Source organism: Cyrtonyx montezumae, unplaced genomic scaffold, assembly GCF_038088225.1.
Source record: "Cyrtonyx montezumae isolate F1298 unplaced genomic scaffold, pur_monq_1.0 scaffold_6, whole genome shotgun sequence".
In the NCBI taxonomy this organism is placed as follows: Eukaryota; Metazoa; Chordata; class Aves; order Galliformes; family Odontophoridae; genus Cyrtonyx; species Cyrtonyx montezumae.
In genome coordinates this window covers 3,131,577-3,155,013 of record NW_027072067.1, presented here as the reverse complement: position 1 = coordinate 3,155,013, position 23,437 = coordinate 3,131,577, and the positions used below count along the sequence as shown (strand labels likewise).

General features: G+C 52.9%; 1 protein-coding gene across 1 annotated transcript; it reads left to right on the top strand.

The window, feature by feature from the left end:
• The first annotated feature begins 1,229 nt into the window (after positions 1-1,229).
• Positions 1,230-19,623, top strand: CHST13 (carbohydrate sulfotransferase 13). Its single transcript, XM_065749375.1, has 3 exons — positions 1,230-1,348; positions 15,770-15,852; positions 18,323-19,623. Exons 1-3 carry the CDS (start codon positions 1,255-1,257, stop codon positions 19,166-19,168), a joined length of 1,023 nt encoding a protein of 340 aa, XP_065605447.1. The 5' UTR covers positions 1,230-1,254; the 3' UTR covers positions 19,169-19,623.
• Positions 19,624-23,437: the final 3,814 nt, after the last annotated feature.

The following is a 23,437-nucleotide window of genomic DNA, read 5'->3' as shown; positions in this document are numbered from 1 at the left end:
TCTAGCCATGCTCTGACCCCATGGGGTGAGGCCCCGTGCAAACAGGGAGCGAGGAACCGTTGCCAGTCTCTAGCAAACGCGATGCACCTGAAAATGTGCTTGTTCTTTCAAGTGTGGTATTTAGCATCGGTGCTGAAGGCATCTGCAGCTGAGACCAAGCAGTGTGTTTTATGGGTGTGCTTTCCCTTGTGCTTGTGGATCTCAGCTGGGATGGGAGCACAGAAGGGCCCTGAAAACACCGACATCTCTCAGCAGGTCAGTGCCTGGGTTCCACGTGGGATGCTTTACTTTCTTTTCTCTGGAGGGAATGAATAGCTAAGGGGGAGCTTGGTTGCTTCACCTTGGTTTCGCTTCTGCTGCTGAGCCCAGGGAAGCTGGGCTGAGGGGATGGTGTTTGGCTTTGGTCCTCTGGGAGCCCTGAGCCAGCTTTTCCAGTGTCCAATACCAGGAGATGCAGGTGTGAAAAACAGAGCTCACCTCCCAGCTCCTTGAAAGCCACAGTATGGGGTTCCTAGTGCAGCCCTCTGTGTCTTGTCCCCTTGGCCTCTGCTCCCTCCAGCTTCCTTCGTGCAATGAATCCCTCCCCCCGGCTTAGCCCTACACCAGGGCAGAACAAAGCCTGCCACGTGCGTTCATTGTCACTCCCCGTGGATCCTCCTTGAGCTGCCCGCCCTCCTTTAGGGGATGGAAAGAGCAAACGACCAAGTGTTGGAAGCAAGATCCCCACTCAGCGTGCGTTTCCAGCCTGCCCCTGTGCAGGTGCCGCGTGTTGTGCAGAGGGGGCTGTTTCAGAAGCTCATTTTGCCAGCAGGTACAACAGAGCCGGGAGGTCAGAGAGTTCAGACAGCCTCACCTTCCAAACAGCTAGCAGAGATCGAGCAGAAAGCCCCTCTTCTACACACGCAGCTTTACCGCTCGCTGCTTTCGGCTGAAACCTGCGGGAGCCGAAAAGCAATAAATAAAAAGCTCAATTTTAAGGCCACCCAACTTCGCGGAACAAACTTCTCGCCGGCACATCGCTTAACCCCATCCTCCCCGCTCCTGGGCCCCGATCCCCGGCGCCGAGCTGCTCGGGCTCCGGCGGGGGTGTGTGTATGGGGGTGGGGGGGACCGCGCTCCCCTCGGCTCGGCGGGGCCGCCCCGCTGTCACTTCCTGCCGGCGGCGGCGGGACGAGGCGGCCCCGACCGCGGGCGCGGAGCGGGGCGGGGCCGGCGGGGGCTCGGCGGGTCCGGGCCGCGAGCCGCGGCGGAGGGATGCGGAGGAGCCGGGCCCCGCGGCTGGCCCTGGCCGCCTGTTTCGGTTCGTTCCTGTTGGGCGTCTTCTACTTCCAGAGCGGCCTCAACCCAGGTGGGTCCGGCCGGATGGGATCGCTCAAGCCGGAGGTATCCCGTACGGGATTCGGGAGTGGGATACGGAGTGCTGGAAGGGCTGTGCGTGCCCCCCTCCCCCCCCAACCCCGGCTGCTCGCTGCTCTCAGGGCAGCGTGGAGGGTTTCGCAGCGCGCTCGTGTTTTCCGATTGCTGATTTCCATCTCGGGTTTGACCGAGATGTTAGTGGGGCTGTATCAGCGCGGTGCAGAAGTTTCCCTTTCCAACGGGGCTGCTTCCATCACCCGAATGCGTTTTTGAGAAGAGCTCACGTTGTTTGCTGGCTGAGATGGGAAAGGAGCTGGGTTTCAGCGGGTTGATGTTTCTAGTGTAGCTGATGAGGTTTATCAAATGAGTTCGGTGATCCCGGAGCGCGCACGCAGTGTTTCGTTCCTCAGTAATTCTTTGAGGAGCAGTCCGTATTCAATCCTCATATTGGGAGCACTCGGCTCTCATCCCCACGGCTCTGTGCAGATGGGACTGTGCTTTACGCTGGATCCGATCCCTGGTGTTGGAGCCCGAAGTGTGGCTCTTTTGGGGTTCTGCTTTTCAAAGGGCTCCTGCATCGGCAGAGCTGGCTGTGCTCACTTGAGTGCAGCGTTCCCATCAGGTTGGGCCAAGCCAGGTGGCAGGAGGGGCAGTGGGGCATCTCCTGGTGGGTCCAGGGGTCTTCACGGCTGCCTTGTTTTTAAGGGGTGCTCTGGGACTGGCTTGGGGATCCCAAACTGTCAGCGAGGATGGTGAGCAGCAAATGCAGACTCGGGAGCCCACTGAGTTTCCCAGAAGAGCTGAATTTGAAGCGATATTCGTGTGCTCTAAGATCTGGTTATTTTCTAACCTCACAGCCCAGCCTTCAGTTCTGTGCCACTTCTGTCCTTAGTTATTTTTCAGATTATGGTGTTTTCTCTCTTTACTTCAGTGAAAAAAAATTGCAGTAGCAGAGGGAAGGTCATTACCAAATACTGAAAAGGTGCAAGCTAAAAATTGCTGCATTTCCTTCAGGCTCAAGGGAACGCTAACTGAGGTAATTCACTTGAATTTTAGGACTTACTCCTAACAGTAATAAGTAAACAATTTGCAGGCAAAAATGTCACCCTTGGAGTGATGGTTGCCTCAGGGCTATTTGGAGTTCTAGTTGCCTGGAGTCGTTTGCTTTCTGTATCATAATGAAGAAAAATGCTGGGAAATGCAGCAGCGCCTCGAGTTCTCCTCTGGAGCAGTCAGGTTCTTCTCTCCATCCCTTGCAGGGTTCTGCAGGTTGCAGTGGGGTTTGACTGAGCATCGCTAGGCCCTGCTGCAGCTGGGTCAGTGCAGTGTGGTTCTGGGAGCAGCGTAGTCCCTTGGAGGGACTTGATGTGCTGCTGTCAGAGCACGGCCATCCAGGGGACCCCACCCAGCCTTGGTACTTTTGCTACGCCTCTTTGGAGCTCTTGCTGTCTCCTCCAGCACGCTGTGCTCCTTCTGTTTAAGGAAGGTGGTGGTAATGCCCTGGGGATCTCTGACCGTTGTCTCATCTAACCCTGGTTGCATCACGTCTAGGCTGGAGGCTGCCAATCCATGTCTGCATCAAAGGGTCGGCCTCTGCTGGTCTCAGGAATGGTGCTGATTTTAGCAGCAGGTGGGAGGTGACAGTGCTGGTATGGATGCTGGGTAGGGAAGTAGGGGGGAAAAAGCTGCAGAGGGAGGTGAGTGGCATATGGGAAGGTCCTGCAGACCTCCGCTGATTGTACAGTACAGCCATACCAGGGGTAGATCTTCTGGGAAAGGCCGAGTAGCCAAATGGGACTGGCATCCAAAGGCTGCCAGCACGGGGCTGAAGGGATGTGTGCATAAACTTGAGGCTCCTGAGCAGTTACTAAGCAGCTTCTTCATCCCAAAGTAATGTTTCCTGATGCGAGCTGATTGGCGTGAAGCGTTTTATACAACCCTCCTTATCTCAAGGCTTCCATCTCCTCTAACTGGTGTTCCTTAAGAAGTGAAGTCCTCTTGCAGCCCAGGGGACGATCTCAGAAGTGCTTGGAAGAAGGGGCACCTTTGGGTGCCTGAGGCAAGGAGGGAGGCTGGGATTGGTCAGTGTGACCCCAGAAACCCTTCACAAGAGCAAGAGCCCTCCTGTTCTTACCTGATCCTTGCTCTGCTAAGCCCGTGCCTTGTGCAGGCTGGAGGTGATGGGGAATGTGGCAGACAGACCTTGCACAGCAGCAGCCTGTGGGCTGGGGAATGCTCCTCTTATCCTGTTCTAGTTTCTTCCAGTGCTAAATCACTATCTCCAGTAAGAAAGAAGGGAAAAAAGAAAGAACTCCAGCTGAAAATGTTGCTTTCTCTTCTCTGGTCCCATCCAGCTGCAGAATCCAGCTGTTATTCCTTCTGTCTTTTTAGCAGCACTTGCTTATTGCGGGCTACTGCACTCGTTCTTTCATGTCCTGGCATGAGTTGTGGGACTTCCAAGGGGCTTTGCAGGTCACAGTTAGCCTCTGAGCTGACTCTCTATGAGAGATACCAGGACTGCAGTAGCAACGAGGCCATGACACTGTCCCAACCTTTAGATGAGGAACCAGGAAGGTTTGGGAGCAGGGAAGCAGCAGGACCTCATCAGGTCTGCTCATGCACCAGCCCGTTGGGGGCACTCTGGGCACTGACAGAGCAAAGCTCTCTTTCTGTTCCTGGTGCCAAAGAATGAGGATTGGGATGTTACAGGATGGATAGCAATGCCTGAAGCTGCACCACCATTGTGTGGCACAAAGCGATTCGGGCCTTGTGGCCTCTGCACATCTGGCTTTTCAAGTTCTCTGAGCTATGCAGCCACAGTCAGTGGTTGCTGTTGTGAGCTGTCAGCCAGCTCCGTCCTTGTGCCTACAGATCTGTCCCTCCAGGGCACAGATTGCAAGTGTGCAGGGTGCTGGTCCCTGAGCCTACAAACGCACATACCCTGAACGCAGCCATGTAGATACCAGCAGATCGTTTCAAACCACTTTTTTTTTTCCTTGTTCTAAAGAAAATAAAACCAAAAAAGAGCCTGTTTTAGACCTCAGTCCTTTCCCTATTGTTTAGAGATATTTTCATGCCGAAATTCGGGCACAATCGAAGCCGAGGGCAGGTCCCCACTGACCCAGCAGGCACGGGGCCCTTCAGATAAGCAGGGCTGTGAAACTGAAGAAGCCCCCTGAGATTGCATTGCTTTTTCTTTCCTGCTTGGTTCTGTTTTGTTTGCTTTTATCGTGGGGGCACTCCTGCTGGGCTCAGGTTGCTGTGAAGTCCTGGGGGCAGGTGATGCCCTGGCAGCCAGCACAGCCCCAGTGCTCAAAGTGCAAGGCACGTGGCTGCAGCACGCTGGGCAACGTGGGCTGGAAGGTCCCCAGGGCTGCCATGCTAGGGGATGTGGAGTGCCGTGGCTGTGACCCCTCGTGGTGGAGAAGTCAGCTTGGTCCAGAGCGGTAATGAAGCCCATCTGTTCCCGAAGGCACAAGCCTTGAATGAGGAATGCTTTTTCTTGTCTTTCTTGGCTCTCTACGGTTTCCTGAGAATCTCTGATATGTGCGAGAGGTTTGGGAGGGGGGGAAAAGGGGGTTTGATACGCTGGGAGTTAACTCTGTGCATGCAGGGGAGATTCACATCTCAGTGACTTCTTGCTGGCCCCACGATGTCCTGGCCTCACTGCTGCTCCCTGGGAGCACACTGCACCCGTGCTTTCCTCTTTAATCCCACTCCCGAGGACTCCAAACTCCATTTTGTACTGCAAAAATGGCTCTGAGGTGCTGGGATGTGTTAGTTGCTGGATTTTCTTTCTTGGTCGCTGCTTCCCACCAGTATCTGAATGGAGGGCATGACAAGGCCTCCATCTTAATCCCAGTGCAAACACAGCTGCCTTTCCTAGGACTTGCTAGAAGCCAACAAACTACAAAGGCATTAGGTGCGTAGCTGCCATTACTCTCCCTCAGAGCTGAGTACCTAAGGAGTTTTACACCCCAGATACCTCTGTGGGGCCAAGCCAGGGGAGTTTCACATCCAGGCTTTGAGGCATAGCTGGGCAAATGCCCAGCACTTCCCTTGTTAAAAGGCAGTTAAGTGCTGTTAGAGGTCCTGGGAGAGAGGGAACGTCTCATCTGCCCTACTTGGGAAGCCAGAATCTCAGTCTAAATCAAAGCCTGACATGGGTGATGTTAGGAATAAAGAGTGGCTCCATATCTCTGGGAGCTGGGAGACAAACTCCTCTTCCTGCACATTCTTTGTGGAGACCCCCAAATGTAGGAGGTAGCACGGGAGCACGTGCTTCAGTTTTGTTTCAGTTCTAAAGAGCCTGAGAGCAGAGCTGATGCTGTGTTTATTGTGTTGGAAAGAGAGCGTGATGCTCGGAGAGCACGCAGCCTGAGTTAGAGCAGGGAAGGGGAGCCAAAGGACACAGTGTGAGAATTGGCTTGGTGTGATTCAGGACCTGTGCAGAAGCGATGCCCAACCTTCCCTGATGCTGAACACTTTGCTGGAGGGCAGCAGTGGCTTTCAGCAGCCACCGAGCTGGTCCCCAAGCCAAGGAAGCTGCAGGAAGCCCCGAGCAAGTAGCCAGGTGAAGCTGCTCCCTGCAGCACCCAACAGCCTCAGCATTTCTGCTCCCCTCGAGCTGGGCTAATAACCCTCTGGGGCTTTGCATTGCCCTCAGGAGTGCTTCCTAAAGTTGGTGCTGTTTGACCAACAGTCTGAACCCCGCAGACAAGACAGTGATGGCAAAAAGAACAAACACCCCATGCTGCCTCGTGCAGACACGCAGCAGATCCCAGCATCTGTGTGACAGTGTGCTGGGGAAACTGTTCTCCCACTTGGGTTTTATTGTTTGTCAGCTCCTCCTGGGGCAGCTTCCTGAAGATTCCTGCCTCATAGCCTTCCTTGAGCTGTAAGGTGGGGAATGGCTGCAGCTGGTCGAGGGAACGAGTAGGTTGTGCTGTCTGATCCTGCTTTCCTCATCAAGCCCCAGAGCTCTTTGTGTTTGGCTAAGATAAAATGGTTGTAAATTTTTGGGCAGGGACCGATGGGAATTTGGCTGGGAAGGGCCAAGAGCTGGGATTTCCTGGGAGTAGAAAGCAGTTTCTCACCCTGCAGGAGGTAGGAAGGTCTGTCACCCTGCAGGGAGTCTTGACAAGCCTGGGTTCAGCAGCTACATCTGCAGTGAAGGTGGCTTGTTACCTTTTCCTCATACAGGAAAGCACTGGCCACACAACCCACATCCTTGAGCAGCTCTGTGCTGAGGTGGAAGTCGCCATTCAGTATCAGTATTTAAGATGGGCCAGGGCCTGGTTTTGAGAGGGTGAGGGCACGTCAGTTACCATGCACTCAGTGTTCCCGTGGTGCTGATGGCCATCTCCAAGCCCCACGTGCTGTCACCTTGTGAAACTGTTTCTGCAGCTGGGGGATGCTGCAGGCTGCCCTGCCCCCAAGCTGGGTGTCATGGATGTGTTACGGGACCATGTATGTCTGCCATGGCCGAGATGGGCCCTGACATCTGTGCTCGTTTTTGGAACAGAACTTAATTTGCTAAGAGTCCCTTGGAGCATCATCCAGCTGGACTCGATGCTGCTTTCTCCCCTCAGAAGTCCCATTTGAAGGTGGTTCAGCTCCGGCCAAGTCTCAGCCCCTTGGGCAGCTCCTGGCAGCTCTCTCATGTTGCGCGTGCATGGAGATGTGCTGCCAGTCTGGGAGCTGCACGTCACACCCGTGGGTCCCATCCCACCCTGTGTCACGTGGAGGGACACCCCAGCCACGAGTCCTTTTGTCACCACGTTGCTCACAGCTTATCCTTCTGCAGGGGAAGTGCTGCTTGACAAGCATCTCCTGGCTGCTCTCCCAGACCTTCTGCAGGGGGAGCATCGTCCCGGGCTGGAGCTGCTCGAGGGGCAGCTCCCTCGTCTCTCCATGGTGATTTGCAGTCTCATCACTGATGTGAAACCTGATCCAGCCTTGCTCTGCGCCAGATGTTGCTCTGCTGCCACGGCTTGCTGACCTCTGGAAGGAGGGCAATGTTGACATGAGGTTCAAAGGTGCTGTTTGTTTGGAGCTGCTGGATGTGGGTATCTCTGCGGCTTCAGAGGGCTTTCCTCAAGGCAGGGGCCTGGGAAATTAGCACAAACTAATTGGAGGTCAGAAACTGCTCAGCAGTTCCCCATCCCTGATCCTGTCGTGATTCTTTACAAGTGTGTGGCTCTGCTGGCTCTGCCCTTCCTTTGGCCTTGGGGAGTGGACCTGCATGGTCACGTTTCTCTTCAGCATGGGAAGGTGGCAAGTTCTATCCTGCAAGCATCTGCAGAGCTGGGCTGCTCCTTTTGGCTAGGCTGCTGTGGTAGTGTACTCACAGCTGGGTCCTCTCCAAGTTTACTCCTGGCAGCACTGAACAGATTGATTTCCCTGTAGCTTAACAGGACCAGTGCATGCAAGTGCTGCAAGGCTGGAGGAGGGGAGAAAAGGGGGGGAGTTGCTTCAGTTGCCCGTGAATGGCTGCTGCTGGGTGGGTTCAGGTGCAAGAATCCTGGAGGTGTCCATTTGAACATGCTCACTCCCTGCGAACAGGGAAAAGATGTCTCCAGAATACCTATTTGCAGGGATTGCCTGGCAGTGGGGAAGCAGATCCTGCACCCCCCTCAGACAAGTTGCTGCCAGTGGTGATGAATGTGTTGTGTGTCGGCGCTGCAGTGGGGCTGGAAGTGTTGCATCCTCTCCTGGTTCTCCTGTGGCAGCCTCAGGTGATGCCTGCATCTAAATGCCACAGAGGGAGGTGCAAGGAGCTTCTCATTGCAGAAGTTCTGCCTTGGAGATGCCTCTCCCAGGCCTTCAGCAGCCCATAACGTGCTCCTCTCCTGCTCTCTGCTCTGTCAGTGATTTTCACAGCTCGTTGTGCCACTGTCATCCTGAAAGTCGCTCCCAGGATGCGGGCAGTGAGCTGCTTCTGTGTGGAGCAGAGTGGGGCAGTGCCCGTACCCAAGGTGCTGCCATGGAAGAATTTGCTGAGCGTGCATTTTTTTCCCCCGAGATCTGCCTGTGGATCTTTTCATCGATTCCAGATGCACAGAGCTGACAGGCCACGTTGAAACGTGTTCAGCAGGCAAGCTGCTGAGCCACGGGACCTTAGAGGGCTGTGTTTTTTCTTGTGTGTGTATCACAAGCCCGTGTACAGGGGGCACAGAGCACGTCTGCCCGAAGCACACTGAGCTGCAGGCAGGTTTTGAGCAAGTCCAGCCTGGCCCAGGACATCCTGCACCCTGTCTCCTGCCTGCCCTGCACGTCGTGGCAGGGATCTATCACTGCCTTGGCACTGCCAGCGTGTGCCTTTCTGCTCTGATTCCTGCTGAGCAGCGGCCTGGAAAAGGGCTTTATTGACAAGGGATGGCAAGGCTGGCAGTTCAGGCTTGCATCAGACATGCATGCAGCAAGCTGGGGCCAGGAGAGAAGCAGGCATAATGAATGGGGAAGGGAAATTGCTCTTGGAAAGCTTCTAGCTTGGCGTGTAGGAGAAATTAACCGTTTGAAACAAGAGCCTTGCATGGTACTCATGCCCAGCAGCCACGTTCCTCCTGGATACTGATAATTTGGTTTCCTATCAAGATGCCACTTGCATTCCTTGTGATAGTAGAGAGCTAGGCACGTTGCCCCAAGGAAGTACACCCCTCGCTTCAAATACCTGCAATCCTGCAGCACGTGGCTGACATCTGCCTCAGCCTGCTGCCAGGTGACCTCCTGCAGCCACCAAGGGGACGTGTGGTTTGGGAGGGACCTCTGATCAGCACAGAGTGTCCAGAGCAGCCGCTGTTGGCTCTGGTCCTGCTCTGAGCCCTGATGATGACACTGTGGCATTTGGCAGGTTGTTTGAAGCAGCTGGATTCTTTCTTTTCCCCTCTGCGTGATTTATTGTGAGCTAATCCTATAGCTGTCACCTTTTTCCATCACTTGGTTAGCATTTCCTTGGCTGGTCCTTGACTCGAGAAAGCCTTCCTTGAGAATCAGAGCTTGAGATATCCGTATCTCCATAGAGAAGAGAGCCACGCAGCCAAGTGCCAGCTATGCCAGCTCCAGTCCCTGAGTGCAGCTGGTGATGCAAGGTGAGAAAGGATGGAAAAGTGCCTTCAGAAACATAAAGGAGAAGAAATATATGTAGGAGTGAAGAAATCAATGGAGAAAAGCACTTCTGATGAAGGACAGAAATGACAAGGAGTGGTCACCAGGAGGCTGTGGCTGCGAGGCTGTTGAGGAGGCATGTGCTATCCCCCCCCCCCCCTCGGCGCAGGGCAATGCATCCCGTATACAGAGGTCACCACAGTGTTTTGGAGGCTGAGCTGAGGCATTTTCCTATGAAAGTCAATGTGTCTGCGTGGAGCTGGCTCCAGACAGAGAAAGCTGATGTTTGGTGGCACTTAGTGCTAGTGGCACTTCGCCCATGAGCACCAGGTCTAGGACAGCAGATGGCTGCAGACATCTGGGATCACAGGCACGGGTTGGGACAGGTGTGTGTGTGGGGTTAAGGCCCACGTCAGCTCTCTGGGGCCCTGTGATTCCACCCCAGATGTTCCCCACACCGCTGCTGCTGCTGGCAGGCTCAGCACTTCCCTGTCTGGCTGGAACGGGAGCAGGACGTGTGCTCACCGCCGCGCCTGGCTCTCCCCATCCCTTTCCACAGAGCATCCCATGGGCCTTCCTCCATGTCCTGAGTTAACATTGCCTGGAGGTGGCACACCTCTCTTGTCTCTGGACCTGTGCCTTGAAGGCGGTGGGGCTCACCCCTAGAACAGTGTGTGATTTTTCCCATTAAAGGTGGTGCTGTCTGTCAGATTATCCCATGTAAAATAACTTGACGGTGTGTTTCTTGGCTAGAGGGAGGCTATCATTAGTGCCAGGGAAGTGCCAGGTCCCAGCTGGGGCTGCAGGAGTAAATCCTGGAGACTAGAGCCTGCTGGACTGCTCCTAGCATCTCCTTCCCAGAGGAAGATGTCAAAGGAGGACAGTGATAGGGGCTGCTAGGAGCTCTCTGGTGACAAACCTCGTTGCTGTAGCTCGTTGTGTCTGTTGTACGTGGGCTGTTCTCTGTGTCAACCTTCTCATGTGCATGTCCCCCATCTTCCTGCTCCCTTTTGCCTCTGAGTTGCTTTTGGTTGTGGTTTTTCCCTCAGCTGTGTGAGCAGTCCTCCTTGCAAGGAGTCTCCCTGCAGTCCCCATGCAGTTTTGAAGTGTGAGGGGGGTTCATTATTTGGTTTATCTGTTTCAAAAGGACTAGGATGGCTGGTAGGAAATGTGCAGTGCTGGAAAAAAGCCTGAGCTAAGCTTCCAGGCATCCCCATGCTGACTCTGGGAACTGATCAAGTTCAAGTCACTTGGTTTAAGTTCTGATGAACGAAACAGCTCCAAGTCAGGAGCACGTGAACCTCTGCTTGCTTGGGGTGGATTCAGAGCTGCTCCTCCCACATCTGGGGCTTGGGTTTGTTGTGTTGGGGTGCCTGCGTTTGGCTCCTGTGGTTACAGCAGGGTGTACGTTTGGGGCAGAGGATGATGATGCTCGTGTTGGTGTGCACCTTGAAAATAGAGCCTGGGTCATATGGCCTGAAATCGAGGCACTTGGAGGCAGTTCCTGTGCCTCAGAGCAGTCGAGTGCTGCTGGTGATGGTGGTTTCAGACAGGCCATTGGACCCATGCTCGGTGCCTGCGGGTTGTGGTGTAGCTGGAGGCATGGAGGGATGCCATGTGTAATGATGTTAACCTTCTCTTTTCACTTCCAGCTCCCCAGTAGAGGAGATTGGGTCTGAATTGACAACACTGAAGTGTGCATTTAAGCAAATCAAACGTGGTTCTGTTAGATTTCTTCTCCTTCCTTCTTTAGTGTTTTAATTCAGCCTCTGTTGTCTGTGTCTCCAGCTTTTTAGATGCAGTAAGTCTGAGTGGTCACAGATCGGATCCAGCCTGATTGCAGAAGCAAAAAATATCGTGTTGTAAAACCTTCCTGCAGTGGGAACAGTTTTGGTTTTCATTCCCAGAGGTGTTCCTTTAACTCTGAGGGTGGATAAGGATGTGAGCACCAGAACTGCTACACTTTGCAGCAAGCAGAAAAGCAAAGAAAGGGTCACTTCCATGGTCTTTGTGTCCATCGAGCAGTGGTTGCTACCTTCAGGGCCATCAGGTCGTTAGATCTGGAGTTATATTTAGGGTTTTGCTGTTTGAGATCACATTTATTTAAAAATAAATAAATAAAAAATCCCAACAATCGTCCTTTGTTCTTAGGTGGAAATTGAGCAAATGCTTTCTCCATCAGTGCAAGCCCAAGTATAAAAGCCAGAGCTTCCTAGAACTGAGCTTCCTTCCAACCAGCTCTGCTGGCTCCAGTAGCTCTGCTCCTTCCAGCCAAGGCTGTTCACACAGACCATGGGCCACATGCGGTCTCTTGGCCTCAGTGCCCCGGTCCATCCTCAGACAGTGGAGGTGTCCAGCCAGCCTGCATGTCTCAGGCTTTGCTGTCAGACTGGGAGGGAAAACTGAGCTCAGGCTGCTGGACCTCTGTGTAAAACAAGCTCTGTTTTCACTTTCTCTTTTTTTATATATATATGTTTTTTAAATTTTTCCTCTTGGATGCTAAAATCGAAAATTGGAGCGGTTCAGCAGTGAGTGACTGCAGCTGGGATTTGGCTTTGTATGAAGCAGTCTCTCTTAGATCAGGTGGTCTGATCCTTCTGTGCATCTCCTGGGTGCAGCTTCTAGAATAGCAAGGAGCTCATCTCCAAGGAGCAGGGCTGTGTTGGCCGTTGGTCACTCATTGTGTTGGGTGCCACTGAGGAATCAGAAACCGCAAAGCCTGGAGAAGACCATCCTAATTTCTGGCTCTTCCAGTAGCCTATGCCATGCCTTGTTTTTAAGCTGATCCCTTGAAACTGTACATCTCTGGATGTTGTTTCCCCATTTTACAAAAAGGACTGCCCCAAGAGCTCCCTGCAGTTCGAGCACATGCCTTTCTCGCTCCACCATGGGGAGCTGCAGGGTGTAATTAACACCCAGACCCATCATTTTGGGTGACCGGGCATCGCAATTATTTTATCTCCTTTTTTAGGTTTTGTGCAGACACAACAGGAAGTGAATCTGCTGCTGTTTGGCAGAGCGAGGTGAGAGTGGTGAGGTCAAGACTAACTGACTCTTTGGGACCCCTTGGGGTGCACGTTCACCTGCCAGCAGGTACGCTTGCTCTTCTGGGTTGGATTGGAGACTGCCATTTTGGATTGGAGACCACAGGTGGACCATTGGATTCTTTGTCTCCTTCTGAATCCCTGAAGACTCACCCCAAAAAGAGCTGGGATTCTTTACAGCTGGGATCTCTCCCATCTGGGGTTTCCAAACCTCCCCTTATTCGTGCAGTTTGGCTCTGGAGTGAGTGGGCATCAAGGTGCCCCATTGCTGAAGCACAACCCATTCCTCCTTGCTGGAACATCCCATCCCAGCCTGGGGACTTGGGCCACCAAGGGCAGAGCTGTTGGTGTTGCAAGTGAAGGCTGCTGTGCTATGGATAATGACATTCATGCTTTGTTGTTTTTTTGCTCCTATGGCAAATACCACACTCAGTGCCTTCCAGGACTCCATTGGCCTTTTTTATCACTGTCATACTGGCAACTGATAGCCCTGAGCTGATGCCTCTGGGACCTCCTGCCACTTCCAGCAGCAAAGCAGCAGAAAGTGCTAAATTCCAACATAGCAAAATTCAATTCTGTTTTATTTCTCGCTTCCCTGGTCCGGGACAAAGCTTCCTTTTCCCTGCTTGGTGTCTCAGTCTTTCTCTGGCATGGCACATTTTCTCAGTGCTTTGCTATCAGCATCATTCTGTTTTTATGTCAAGCCTACTCCTGGAGTATTGATCCCAGAGGTGATCTAGGAGGTGTTTTGCTGGAAGCCCACCTCCTGCCCAGCGTTTCCCCTTCAAGCATTGCTTGCCTGTATCCCTTACAGTTCCCCTTTTGAACTTCTCTGTTTTGAAGTACATATTTCCTGTGGCATGCTGTTATATGCTGTACTTATATCTGGGTGGCTGTCTGCCACGTGTGCACAATCTGCAGGAGCTGCTCAGGTTGTGTGGGTACGAGCTGTACCCAGTGACCGTCAGGCTCCATTTTATTCCTCTTTCCAGTCCTGCTCCCACATCTTTGAGTCGTTTTCCTTCCATCAGACTCTTTCCTTTAGCCTTGGTAGTGCTGTTGTCAGACTGACGGGCTTGTCTCTGCCTGAATCCTGTCTCCCAGCCAGAATCTTAAATTCAGGCGCTGGATTTGCTACTATTGGACGCTGAAAACCTCCCTCTGTAATTAAGAGTCTCTGCAGCCAGAAGAGCAAATTCCTTTCCTAGTGTTTCCAGAAGGATGGGCATGATCCAGTTTCTCCTCAGCTCACACATGACTGCTTGTCTTCATAATCAGCTAGTGCACCTAAATAGTCACAGCTTTGAAACCCATTCCTTTTTCCAAAGAAAACTGGCAAGTCATATAAAGCCCAGATCCCGCTGTGGTATTGCTGTCACACCAGTGCAAGGGAATGGCTTTGGTTTTGATGGGCTAGCACAAAAATCTGGGCTGTAGAGGAAAGAGGGAGGGAGTGTGTTGTCTCTCCAAGCTCCAAAGGAAAGGCTGAAAGTGGAGGCTCAAAATGTGCTCCTTTTCAGCCCGATCCATCATCTCTGGTGAGTGTTACTGCTTTAGCATGGGATTTGGTGCTCTGTCACCACTGCCTTCTTACTTCATGCTTTGAAACTGCAAAGGACAAACGCAATACTTCCTTCTGCCTGCCTCAGTGACAAGCATTTTTGGTTCAGATGGGGGATGTGTAATACTGTCTTTGTGCCCAAATGGTGATCCAGTGGTTGCTGGGGATCGACATTTTGTTCCCTTTAGAGATGGGGTATAGTGACATTTCTGCTTATGGATGTGAGCACAGCAGTGCTAAATTTCTGTGGATTACCATTGCGTGGTGGAATCCAGGAGCCTCAGTAACAAGCTATGAAGCCAGGAGGGCAGCCAGCATGCGGAGATCTTGGTGGCTCCCTGTGATGGAAGATCCTCTGTACTCAGGGCCGTGGTGCCAAAACGCAACACGAGCCATTAAATTGCTCTGATGGCACTCCCTCCTCAACACTGTCATACGTATCAGTGTTCCTTGGCCTTCCCAAACTGCTCGGAGTCCCAGGAGCATCCACCTGACAAGATGGTCAGGATGGGTAAGGGGGGTTTTGTGTTCAAACTTGGATTTTGAGCTGGGTGAGGAGCACAAACCCACGCTGCTGTGAGCTGTGTGTATTTGTAGCAGCTTCAGGTCACCCCGGGCTTGTTTATGTCCCTTGTCAGAAAGGTTTTGGATGATGCACGAGTTAACCTTGAAAACAAACGCCTCCACGTTGCCTTTGCTAAAGATAGGAGCAGCGCATGTGGTGCCCACACTGTTAACTCTGACCCTCCGGGTTCAATGCTCTTTGCTCACAGCTGGGAGATGCAGGCAGCAAGTGCCCTCACGTTCAATTCCATCCCCTTCTGCTTGCAAAAAGCTGAGCTGGAAAACGTGAAACGGGACCTGCTGGGTTCAGTGCCCCTGCCCAGGCTGCCGATACCAGATCCTTCGCTTGTCTCTCGTTAGCACTGAGGCTGTTCCCCCCCCCCCCCGTGGGGTAACTGGGACAAGGCAGTGAAGAAGGAGCACCTCCTCATTGAGTCACGCTGTGACCCGTGGTGCCACAAGAAGCATTCTTTCCCATGTCAGAGGTGCTGGTGATGAAATCTTGTGAGTTCAGCCAGGCGTTTCCCCTAATTACAGCCTGAAGGAGTGGTGCTGAGCTTGCACTGGGTGATTTCATGCTTTGGAGCAGTTTTCATTGAGGCAGAATGCAAGCACGTGGAAAACAGGAGGGAACTGGGAAGCAAAAAGCCTCGGTGTTAGAAACTTCCACGTTACCAGAAGCAGAGTGAGTGATGCCTGGCTTTACACATAGGTTCCCACATGAACTTGGATCCCGCTCTTCTCCATGTATGTGGGCTTTCATGAGTTTAAAGGATGTTGGGACCTTTTGCACCATTTATTGAAAAAAAAAAAATAAGGGGGAGAGAGAGTGATTATTTTCATTGCAGAATCCCACACTGCCGAAATGTTGTTCTCTAAATCAGTCCTTTCTTCTGACTGAAGCCCAACCTGTGAGGAGTCTGCAGCCTACTTAATGTGTTGACTGAGAACAGGTGGAAGGTAGAAATGGCAAAGGAAAAACACCATCTATGGTGGGAAAAAAAATATAAACCCACCTTCCTCCATAGCCGAGCATCTTTCCCTAGAGCCAAGGTGGGTTCGCCTCTCTTTGGGAGATGTCACCACATCCCAGTGTGGCCCCCAACCCCTCTGATTTTTGTTTTCTCTCCATTTGCAGCTGCAGAAGACGGGGGTATGAGGACAGCCTGGCAGGGGAAGGCCGGCCGCAGCCCGCTCCAGGCCCTGTATGACAGCGACCAGGTGAGGGAGATGGGGGTGAAGAGGGAGCAGGCTGACCCTTTTTCCCACCCCTCCAAAATGTGGGGCACCAGTTACCCCAGTGTCCCACACCAAAACCTCCAGCTGTGTCCAGAAGAAAAGACCGCACTGTTTTTGGGGGGTAATTGTTGATCAAAACTTCTGCAATGGTCTTTGTGGGTTCCTTCCAAGGATCACACATATATATAAAGCTGGTCCTGGCCCTGATGGGTTTATAATCCTGGGTCATTTCAGTTCTCTCCATCACCTTGCCTGTACATGCTGAGATACAGGGGGGGGCTTTGCTGGGTCCCTGCCCGTGCAGGGCTCCGTTGCAGCTAGGGCCAGATCCTTCCCTGTGCTTGACACTGGTGTTCCAAACTAGGGTGGTGCTTTCATGTCTATAAGCAGCCGAATTACATTTGCTCGGGGAAAAAATGGCTAATGTGGACTTCCTTGGCCATGATGCCTGCATACCCTAATCCTGCTGGAATGTCCTGGTGTTGTTTCTGTGAAAGTGATGCTTAATTTCTCTGGCTTTTAGGAGGGGAGGAAATGAAGGGAGCAATTTTGCTCTGAAATAACTGAAAGACGTGCACTTAATTCCAGTGGGCAGCTCTTGAAAAGTAGTCACATTTATTTGTTGCCATGCCTGCAGACAGTGGCTGTCTGTCTTGCTGTCTGTCTTTCCATTCCTGTAGTTTTGAATTATGAGAGTGCAGGGAAAAACACCTGAAAAAAAAAAAAAAAAAGCCAACAACCCACGCCATTAAAATGCTTGGGTTTTTTAGCACTTTCAGAAAGTGTTTCCAATCTAAAAAAGCGGAGAGCAGCCTCCAAACAAAACCTAGCAAGAGAAATTTCTACCAGAAAGTTTGGCTGAGTAGCACAGTGTGCCATGAAAGCACCTCTTCATATGTGATCCCCACCCCTCTACATTCAGTGTCCCTCATGTCTGGGCTGCCAACAACGTCAGCATCATCTCTTGGTGGCACGCAGGATGTGTTGGCTTTGCAGGAGGAGGTTTTTGCCCTGGTGTTAGTCCTGGCCTGAAGGTGAGGACTCTGCTGAATCCCACGTGGTGTGAGAGGTTTGTCTGAGCATCCCACCTCCCCAGAGCTTCCTCTCTCTCGTGTTCTGGTGGCCTCCCAAAATCCCATCCAGGCCCCTACGGAGGAGAGAGGGTGCAGCTGGAGCTTGGCAAAGAGCGTCCTTTGGCATGCATAAGCCATGCCAGCTGCCTGCAGAAAGGATGCAGGGTCCAAGGAGGTGGTGGTCTGCCCTTACTCTTATGCGGGATGCCAGAGGGACTGAGAAGCTGCAGGGACAACTGCTATGTAACTGTGTGTTTCCTGCATGGCTTTAAGTGGAAGCCACCGTTGTCTTGTGGCACGGGGGTCGTTGCACTGCACTGGAGCAATGGCTCTGTGGGGTCAGAAATGGAAGGTAAAACCGTCTGTCGGCAAAATGAGGCTTTTGGGGGGTTCCTGGCCTTGGCACTGAGCGTGAAATCTGCCAGTCTCAGTGAGGAGAAGGCAGAGGGAGCGGGCAGCAGGAGGAGGGGACTCTCCCCTTCTGAGTTCCTGGAAGTGGTTTCCTTCCCCGGATGTGACAGTGACATTCTGGAGTTTCTGATGAGAAGAAAGACGGGAAAGGTCATGTCCCCGAATCATCTGGAGGGGGGGTTTCAGCTGGGGTGATTCCAGAGAAGTCACCACAGCAGCTGCTGGGCCTTGCAGAAGTCAAAGGGAGAAGAGAAGAGGGGAAGAAGGATGACTTGTGGACGTCTCTGAACTGTCTTGCCTCAAGGGAGACCTCACCAAGAGCGGAGACATTGGAGTGGGGAAGGAAGTCTTTCAGGAGAAGGGATTCATCAGGAAAGGGCATTCCCACCACCTCCAGCTCTCTGTCTGCACCACGGGGTCTGTCCCTCTGTCCTCCCTTAGCTGCACACCATGCTGGCTTCTTGTGTATGCTCGTGCTGGTTTGCCACATCTCTGCCTTGGGCTGTGGCTCTCAAATTCACGGCAAGCCCACAGGCACTGATGTCAGATGGCAGTGCCCCTTAGCAGGGAGGTGTGTGGGACCCTGTGCCAGCACGGGGGCTTCGCTGTAGTCCCTGGGATTTAGGCCCAGATTGATATAAGGGAAAGAGCTTCAGCCCAGCGCTGAGGTAGGCTGTAACAAATACTTTTCTGACCCTTTCTGCACTCCTGCTCTCCCCTCACGCCCTTGACTTGTCTTCTCATCCCGCTTGCCATCAGGTTTTTTTCTCTCTTTTGCTCCCAGCAGGTCCAAACGTTAAATACACCCAATCAAGCAGAGTTCAAAGTGGTTACTGTCCCCATAAAGCCCGTGGACCCCCCCCCCCCCCCTTCCTCCAAAAAAAAAAAAAAACCAAAACAGGAAAGGGAAGGTGATGGGAGCAGCTGTGTGTGGGTGAGCCAGTGAGCGTCTCTTTCTTTCTCCCCAGTTTGAGCAGTCATCGCTGCAGGCGGTTCACCAGCAGCGACGCGAGCTGTTGAGCAACGTCTGCAGCCGTTACACCCGCAAGCGGCGGCTGCTGCGGCCGGATGACTTGCGGCACTTGGTGGTGGATGACGCGCACGGGCTGCTCTACTGCTACGTGCCCAAAGTGGCCTGCACGAACTGGAAGCGGGTGATGATGGTCCTGACGGGGCAAGGCAAGTACCGGGATCCTCTGGAGATCCCTGCCAACGAGGCCCACGTGTCGTCCAACCTCCACACGCTCTCTGAATACAGCATCCCCGAGATCAACCACCGCCTGCGCAGCTACCTCAAGTTCATCTTCGTGCGGGAGCCCTTGGAGCGCCTGGTCTCGGCCTACCGCAACAAGTTCACCCGCAGCTACAACACGGCCTTCCACAAGCGCTACGGGACCAGGATCATCCGGCGGCACCGGCAGCGGCCCAGCGACACGGCGCTGCAGCGCGGGGACGACGTGCGCTTCGAGGAGTTCGTCTACTACCTGCTGGACCCGCGCACGCAGCGCGAGGAGCCCTTCAACGAGCACTGGGAGCGGGTGCACTCGCTCTGCCACCCCTGCATCGTCCACTACGACGTGGTGGGCAAGTACGAGACGTTGGCTGAAGACGCCAACTACATCCTGCAGCTGGTGGGCGCCGACGCGAGCGTCAAGTTCCCGTCCTCGTCCAAGACCACCAGAACCACGGACGACATGACGGCCCAGTTCTTCCAGGACATCAGTCCCTTCTACCAAAGGAGACTCTTTAATTTATACAAAATGGACTACTTGCTCTTCAACTACTCCATCCCCTCTTACCTCCGCATCCGATGAGGCAGGGGCCGGGGAGTGAGGTGGGGGAGAGCTGGGTACTTCTCATCTTGCCGCAGCTCCTCTCATCCCACCCCGTGCTCATCTCTCGGTTCTCCCCGTGCCTTCTCCGTTACAGTCTGTTCTGTGCGCCTCATTCAGGCGTAGTCTGGAGGGAGAACACCCCACGGAACACTGGGGCTGGAGTTTCTCCTTCCCTTTGCCTCCCGCCCCTTGACAGTGGCACTTGTCAGTGGGTACAGGACACTGCTGGCATCGAGGGCTCGCCGTGTCGGGGGATTTTGTGACTAAGAGATTCCTCTGTAGATCCAAGTCGTGGGAAGGCTCCTTTTTTCGGGCAGGATCCCTTTGGGTGTTTCTCCTCCTTGCAGGGCTGCTTGGGGGTCAGCCTGGGAAGCAGGATGGAGCTTGTCAAGAGCTTGACACAGGACCAGAAATAAAGCAATAATTTGAAGTTTTCCCTGTTGGTTTGAAATTGCTCCCACCTTCTTATTGCCTTTTCCTCCCTCCTTCCCGGCTTCCTGAGCCATCTCCACTGCCGGGGAGAGCAGCAATATAAGCTGCTTTTCTCTCTTGACAAAGCCTGGAGGGCTTTTTGTTCCTCTTCTTCCACGTGCTGTGAACGAGAAGAAAGAAGCAGAGCTGCAGCTGGGAGGAGTGACAGAGATACGGCGATTTCTCCTGCATGACAGCAGCAGAGCCATCAATCTGTGCGTGTGTGCATCTGGATTTCTGGTCAAGTCCAGTTTCAGGTGTTTTTTCTTAATTAGGTAGAAACAGATGTTAATTGTTTTGCAAAGCCATACACCCAACACAGGTGCAGGTACGCCCACTTGGCATGAAGGGGTGAAGGAAGAGGGTCCTGCGGAGAAGGTGATGCTGCACTGGGAGGGCTGGAGGAGCACGTGTGTGGGTGAGTGTGCGTGAGAGAGAATTAAAAATGGGGACAGGGACACCTAGAGGAAAAGTCCCATTTTGCTTGGCTGGCTTCTGACAATTCACCCCTTGAAGAAGAAACAGGGGCGGGGGGGGGGGGGGGGACAAAAGAAAATGACAAACCCGGTCCTAGGGTTTTAAGTTCAAGCCAGTCCTGAGGGCTGTATTTCTTTAAAGCCATATTTAAAACCTCTTTTCTGTTCAGCCCTGGCTAGGTGGCTGCCTTTGTAAATAAACACGCTGGTAATAGAATTTGCTGTAGTGTGTCTGCTGGCCCAGCTGCGAGCACTTGACTTATTAGTGCAATACAATGGAGGTTTTATGAAAACCCCGGCGTGCTCAGGCTGTTTTAAAAAATAATGTTTTCATCCAACAACTTTCGGCTGTTCCAGCTTAACCTTTTATTTTTTTTTTCTTTGCTCTCAGCTCTGTACCTTTCTACTGTTTGGAGAGTGGGTTGAAAAAGAAAAGGAAACGGTAGAATTGGTGGTGATGTTGGCAGCCCCAGGGGCTCTCCTAGTGCTGGAGCTCTCGCAGGAGTGGTCCTGTGATGAATCTGAGGGCACAGGGAGCTGGTGCAGTGCTGCCTGTGGGTGTGCAGGTGCCTGGCTGGGAGAGCTGTGCCGTGGCAGCAGGGAACCAGGTTTTGTCGCTGTGATAATGGCAGTTTGGTGCTGGCTGGGGTGTTCCTGCCCTCTGCATCCCATCCCCAGCATCCCAAGTCCCTGCCTCGCGTGGTCAGTATGTCTATGACGTGCTCAGAAATGCCCACTTTGGGGCTTTTGTTAAGAAAAAAACAGTTACAATTCAATGCATTTAGGTCACATCTTCGGCCTCCCCCGTGCCTGAGCGTCGTTCCCCAAAGCACAGCATGAAAATGACAGAAAATGGCAGCGTGGAGCGGGCAGTGATGGAGCGAGGAGGACCCCGTGTGACAGACGGGGACAACTACAGCCGTGACACCTGCGGGGCTTGGTGCTGCCGGCCCTGGCTCAGCTGGTTATTTTTACATCTCTTTCCCTGCATCCCTCCTCCTAGTCAGATGAGAAATTATTGAGGTGATTGGACGAGAGGTAATGGCCTGAAGCTGCTCCAGTGGAGGTTCAGGTTGGATATTGGCAGCATTTTCCTCTCCAAAATAAGAGTTGGTGAGGAGTTGTTCCAGAACCGTGGCGATGTGGCACTGAGGGACGTGGGCAGGTGGTGGTAGGTTGGACTTGGTGATCTTTGAGGTCTTTTCCTTCTCTACCTCTTCTCTACATAGGGCTGAGAGCGTAACCCTTGGTGTTTCTGCACTGGGGCACTGATGGGTCGGGGCAGGAGCATCCTGTGGTCGGGGGATGGCTGTGGGCAGTGCTGCCAAGGTCACCCCAGCAGTGGGAGCACAAAAACTAACAGAGAAATCCAAGAGAGAGCTGTGATAACGGCACACAAGGCTTGGCCTCAGGCAAGGAACAACCTTGTGGACTCTTTGAACCTTCCCTTGTGCAAATCCCCCATCAAGTACCTATTAAAAATTAATAATTAAAAACCAAGAACATGCTGCAGCCGTTGCCATAGGAAGCAGCATTCAGACCTCTGGGTCACAGCTGAGGTGGGGCAGTGGGGGTCGGTGTGAAGCTTGGGAGCTGCAGAGGAGCACTCAGAGGCCCAGGGATGCAAAAATAAAGAACAGCATCACTCTTACATGTGTCCGTGTGCCAGCACACGTATGCAGTGTAAATAACAATGATAATTGTAATATTTATATGTTAATACGTGGACCGCGTGGAGTAAGTACGTGTATAAAATTTGTTACGAGAATAATTAAATAGCAAACTGTCATACTAACAAGTTTAACAGCGTGATGGTAGTTGTGGAGGATGGTGAGGTCTGGGTTGTGTGTGTGGACGTGGTACCTCTACCAACACACCTACACACACACAACCCCTCCCCATAACAGAGAAGCCCCTTCCCCTGCTGAGCCTTCCTCCAGGCCGACAAACCCCAGTCCTACTGAGCAGGAGCTTTCCTCCCTGAGCTTGCTGTGCACTGAAGCTTGGCTTGTTTACCAGCTGGAGGATTAAATAGACTTTCATTGAAGGGGAAAAAAATATGCAAGTGTTTTCAAGTATGCCTTGGAAGCCGTGTTTCGCTTGAAGGAGGCTTTTCAGACTTGCTTGTGTTTGCTGGCTTGAGCTTCACTCATCCCTGGTGAGGATGCCGTGTCCTGAAGAAGTAGTTTTTCTGGAAAAGTACTGTGTGAGGATGAAGGAAGAGAAGGATAAATCCACTCCTGCCTCCTCCTCTTGAAGGGATTTGGTTACTTGGGAGGCATTGAGGAATAGATGTCAGCTCAGTTAGGTGCCCAACCCTGGGCACACTGATGACACACACACAGCAGCAGAGACACTCCTGCTGGGTTACGTTAAAGGCAGAAATCACTCTGAAATGTCCATTCTCTGCCTGAGCTCTGCTCTGAAGCTGCATGAATTTCGTGGAGGAAAGAGGAGGGAATCAACACCCTCCCCAATAAAACAACCCCCAGCAAACACCCCAGGTAGCACAAAAGCCAGGCAGGGCCTGCTGGGACTTACTGAAGGCCTTGAAAGCAGAGGATCCTGCAGGCATCTGACACCAAACTTTGAACAGGAGGAAATCCTTGGCTACCTTTGCAGTCCCAGCAGTGCCACCCATCGCTGTGCACTCAGCCTGGGAGGAGTGGGCTCAGATGCAGTTTCAGGAACGCTGATCAAACCCTGCTCCAGGGTTACACATATAGACTTTGTCAGCAAGGGCCCTTTCACCTTTGCACGAGGAAAAAGAGAACAGGAGGAAGGAAAAAGTGTGCAGAGGCTGAATGGCCAAATAAATGGCCTTTCGCTGCCCCTGAAAAAGGGGAAAAAAAAATCCCCTTTTATTAAAACCATTTCCTTTGGTTATGTCATTGCTTTGGAGGCTGGAAGCAATTTTGAGTGTGCTCCCCCCACTGAGTGCACAGGGCTGATGTTGGCTGCCCACCGAGCACTGCCCCTGTGATGCACCCACCCCACTCACAGCAGCAGCCCCTCCTCCATCCTGAGCACAGCATGGGTCCCCCCCAGCCCAGCTGAGAAGCACAAATAGGGCACAGATGGCCCCGATTACGTGTGCCTGACCACATCCTATGTCAGCAGTTCAAACCACAGCACGCAGAGCTCTGCCCAGGAATCACCCGATGAGGGATGACCTCGTGCCAGTGCTTTGGGGCAGCTGAGTGTTGAGTACAGGGGACTGATGCTGGAGGAGTGTGACCAGATCACTGCACCGCTGTGGTTGGGAGAACGTGGGGGACCAGAGGGAGTGTGGGCAAAGCTG

Excerpts from the sequence above, each read along its gene's own strand:
- CHST13 (XM_065749375.1), top strand. The coding sequence starts at position 1,255 with ATGCGGAGGAGCCGGGCCCCGCGGCTGGCCCTGGCCGCCTGTTTCGGT. Across the intron at positions 1,349-15,769 it reads CCAGAGCGGCCTCAACCCAG|CTGCAGAAGACGGGGGTATG; the intron begins GTGGGTCCGGCC and ends CTCCATTTGCAG. Across the intron at positions 15,853-18,322 it reads CCCTGTATGACAGCGACCAG|TTTGAGCAGTCATCGCTGCA; the intron begins GTGAGGGAGATG and ends CTTTCTCCCCAG.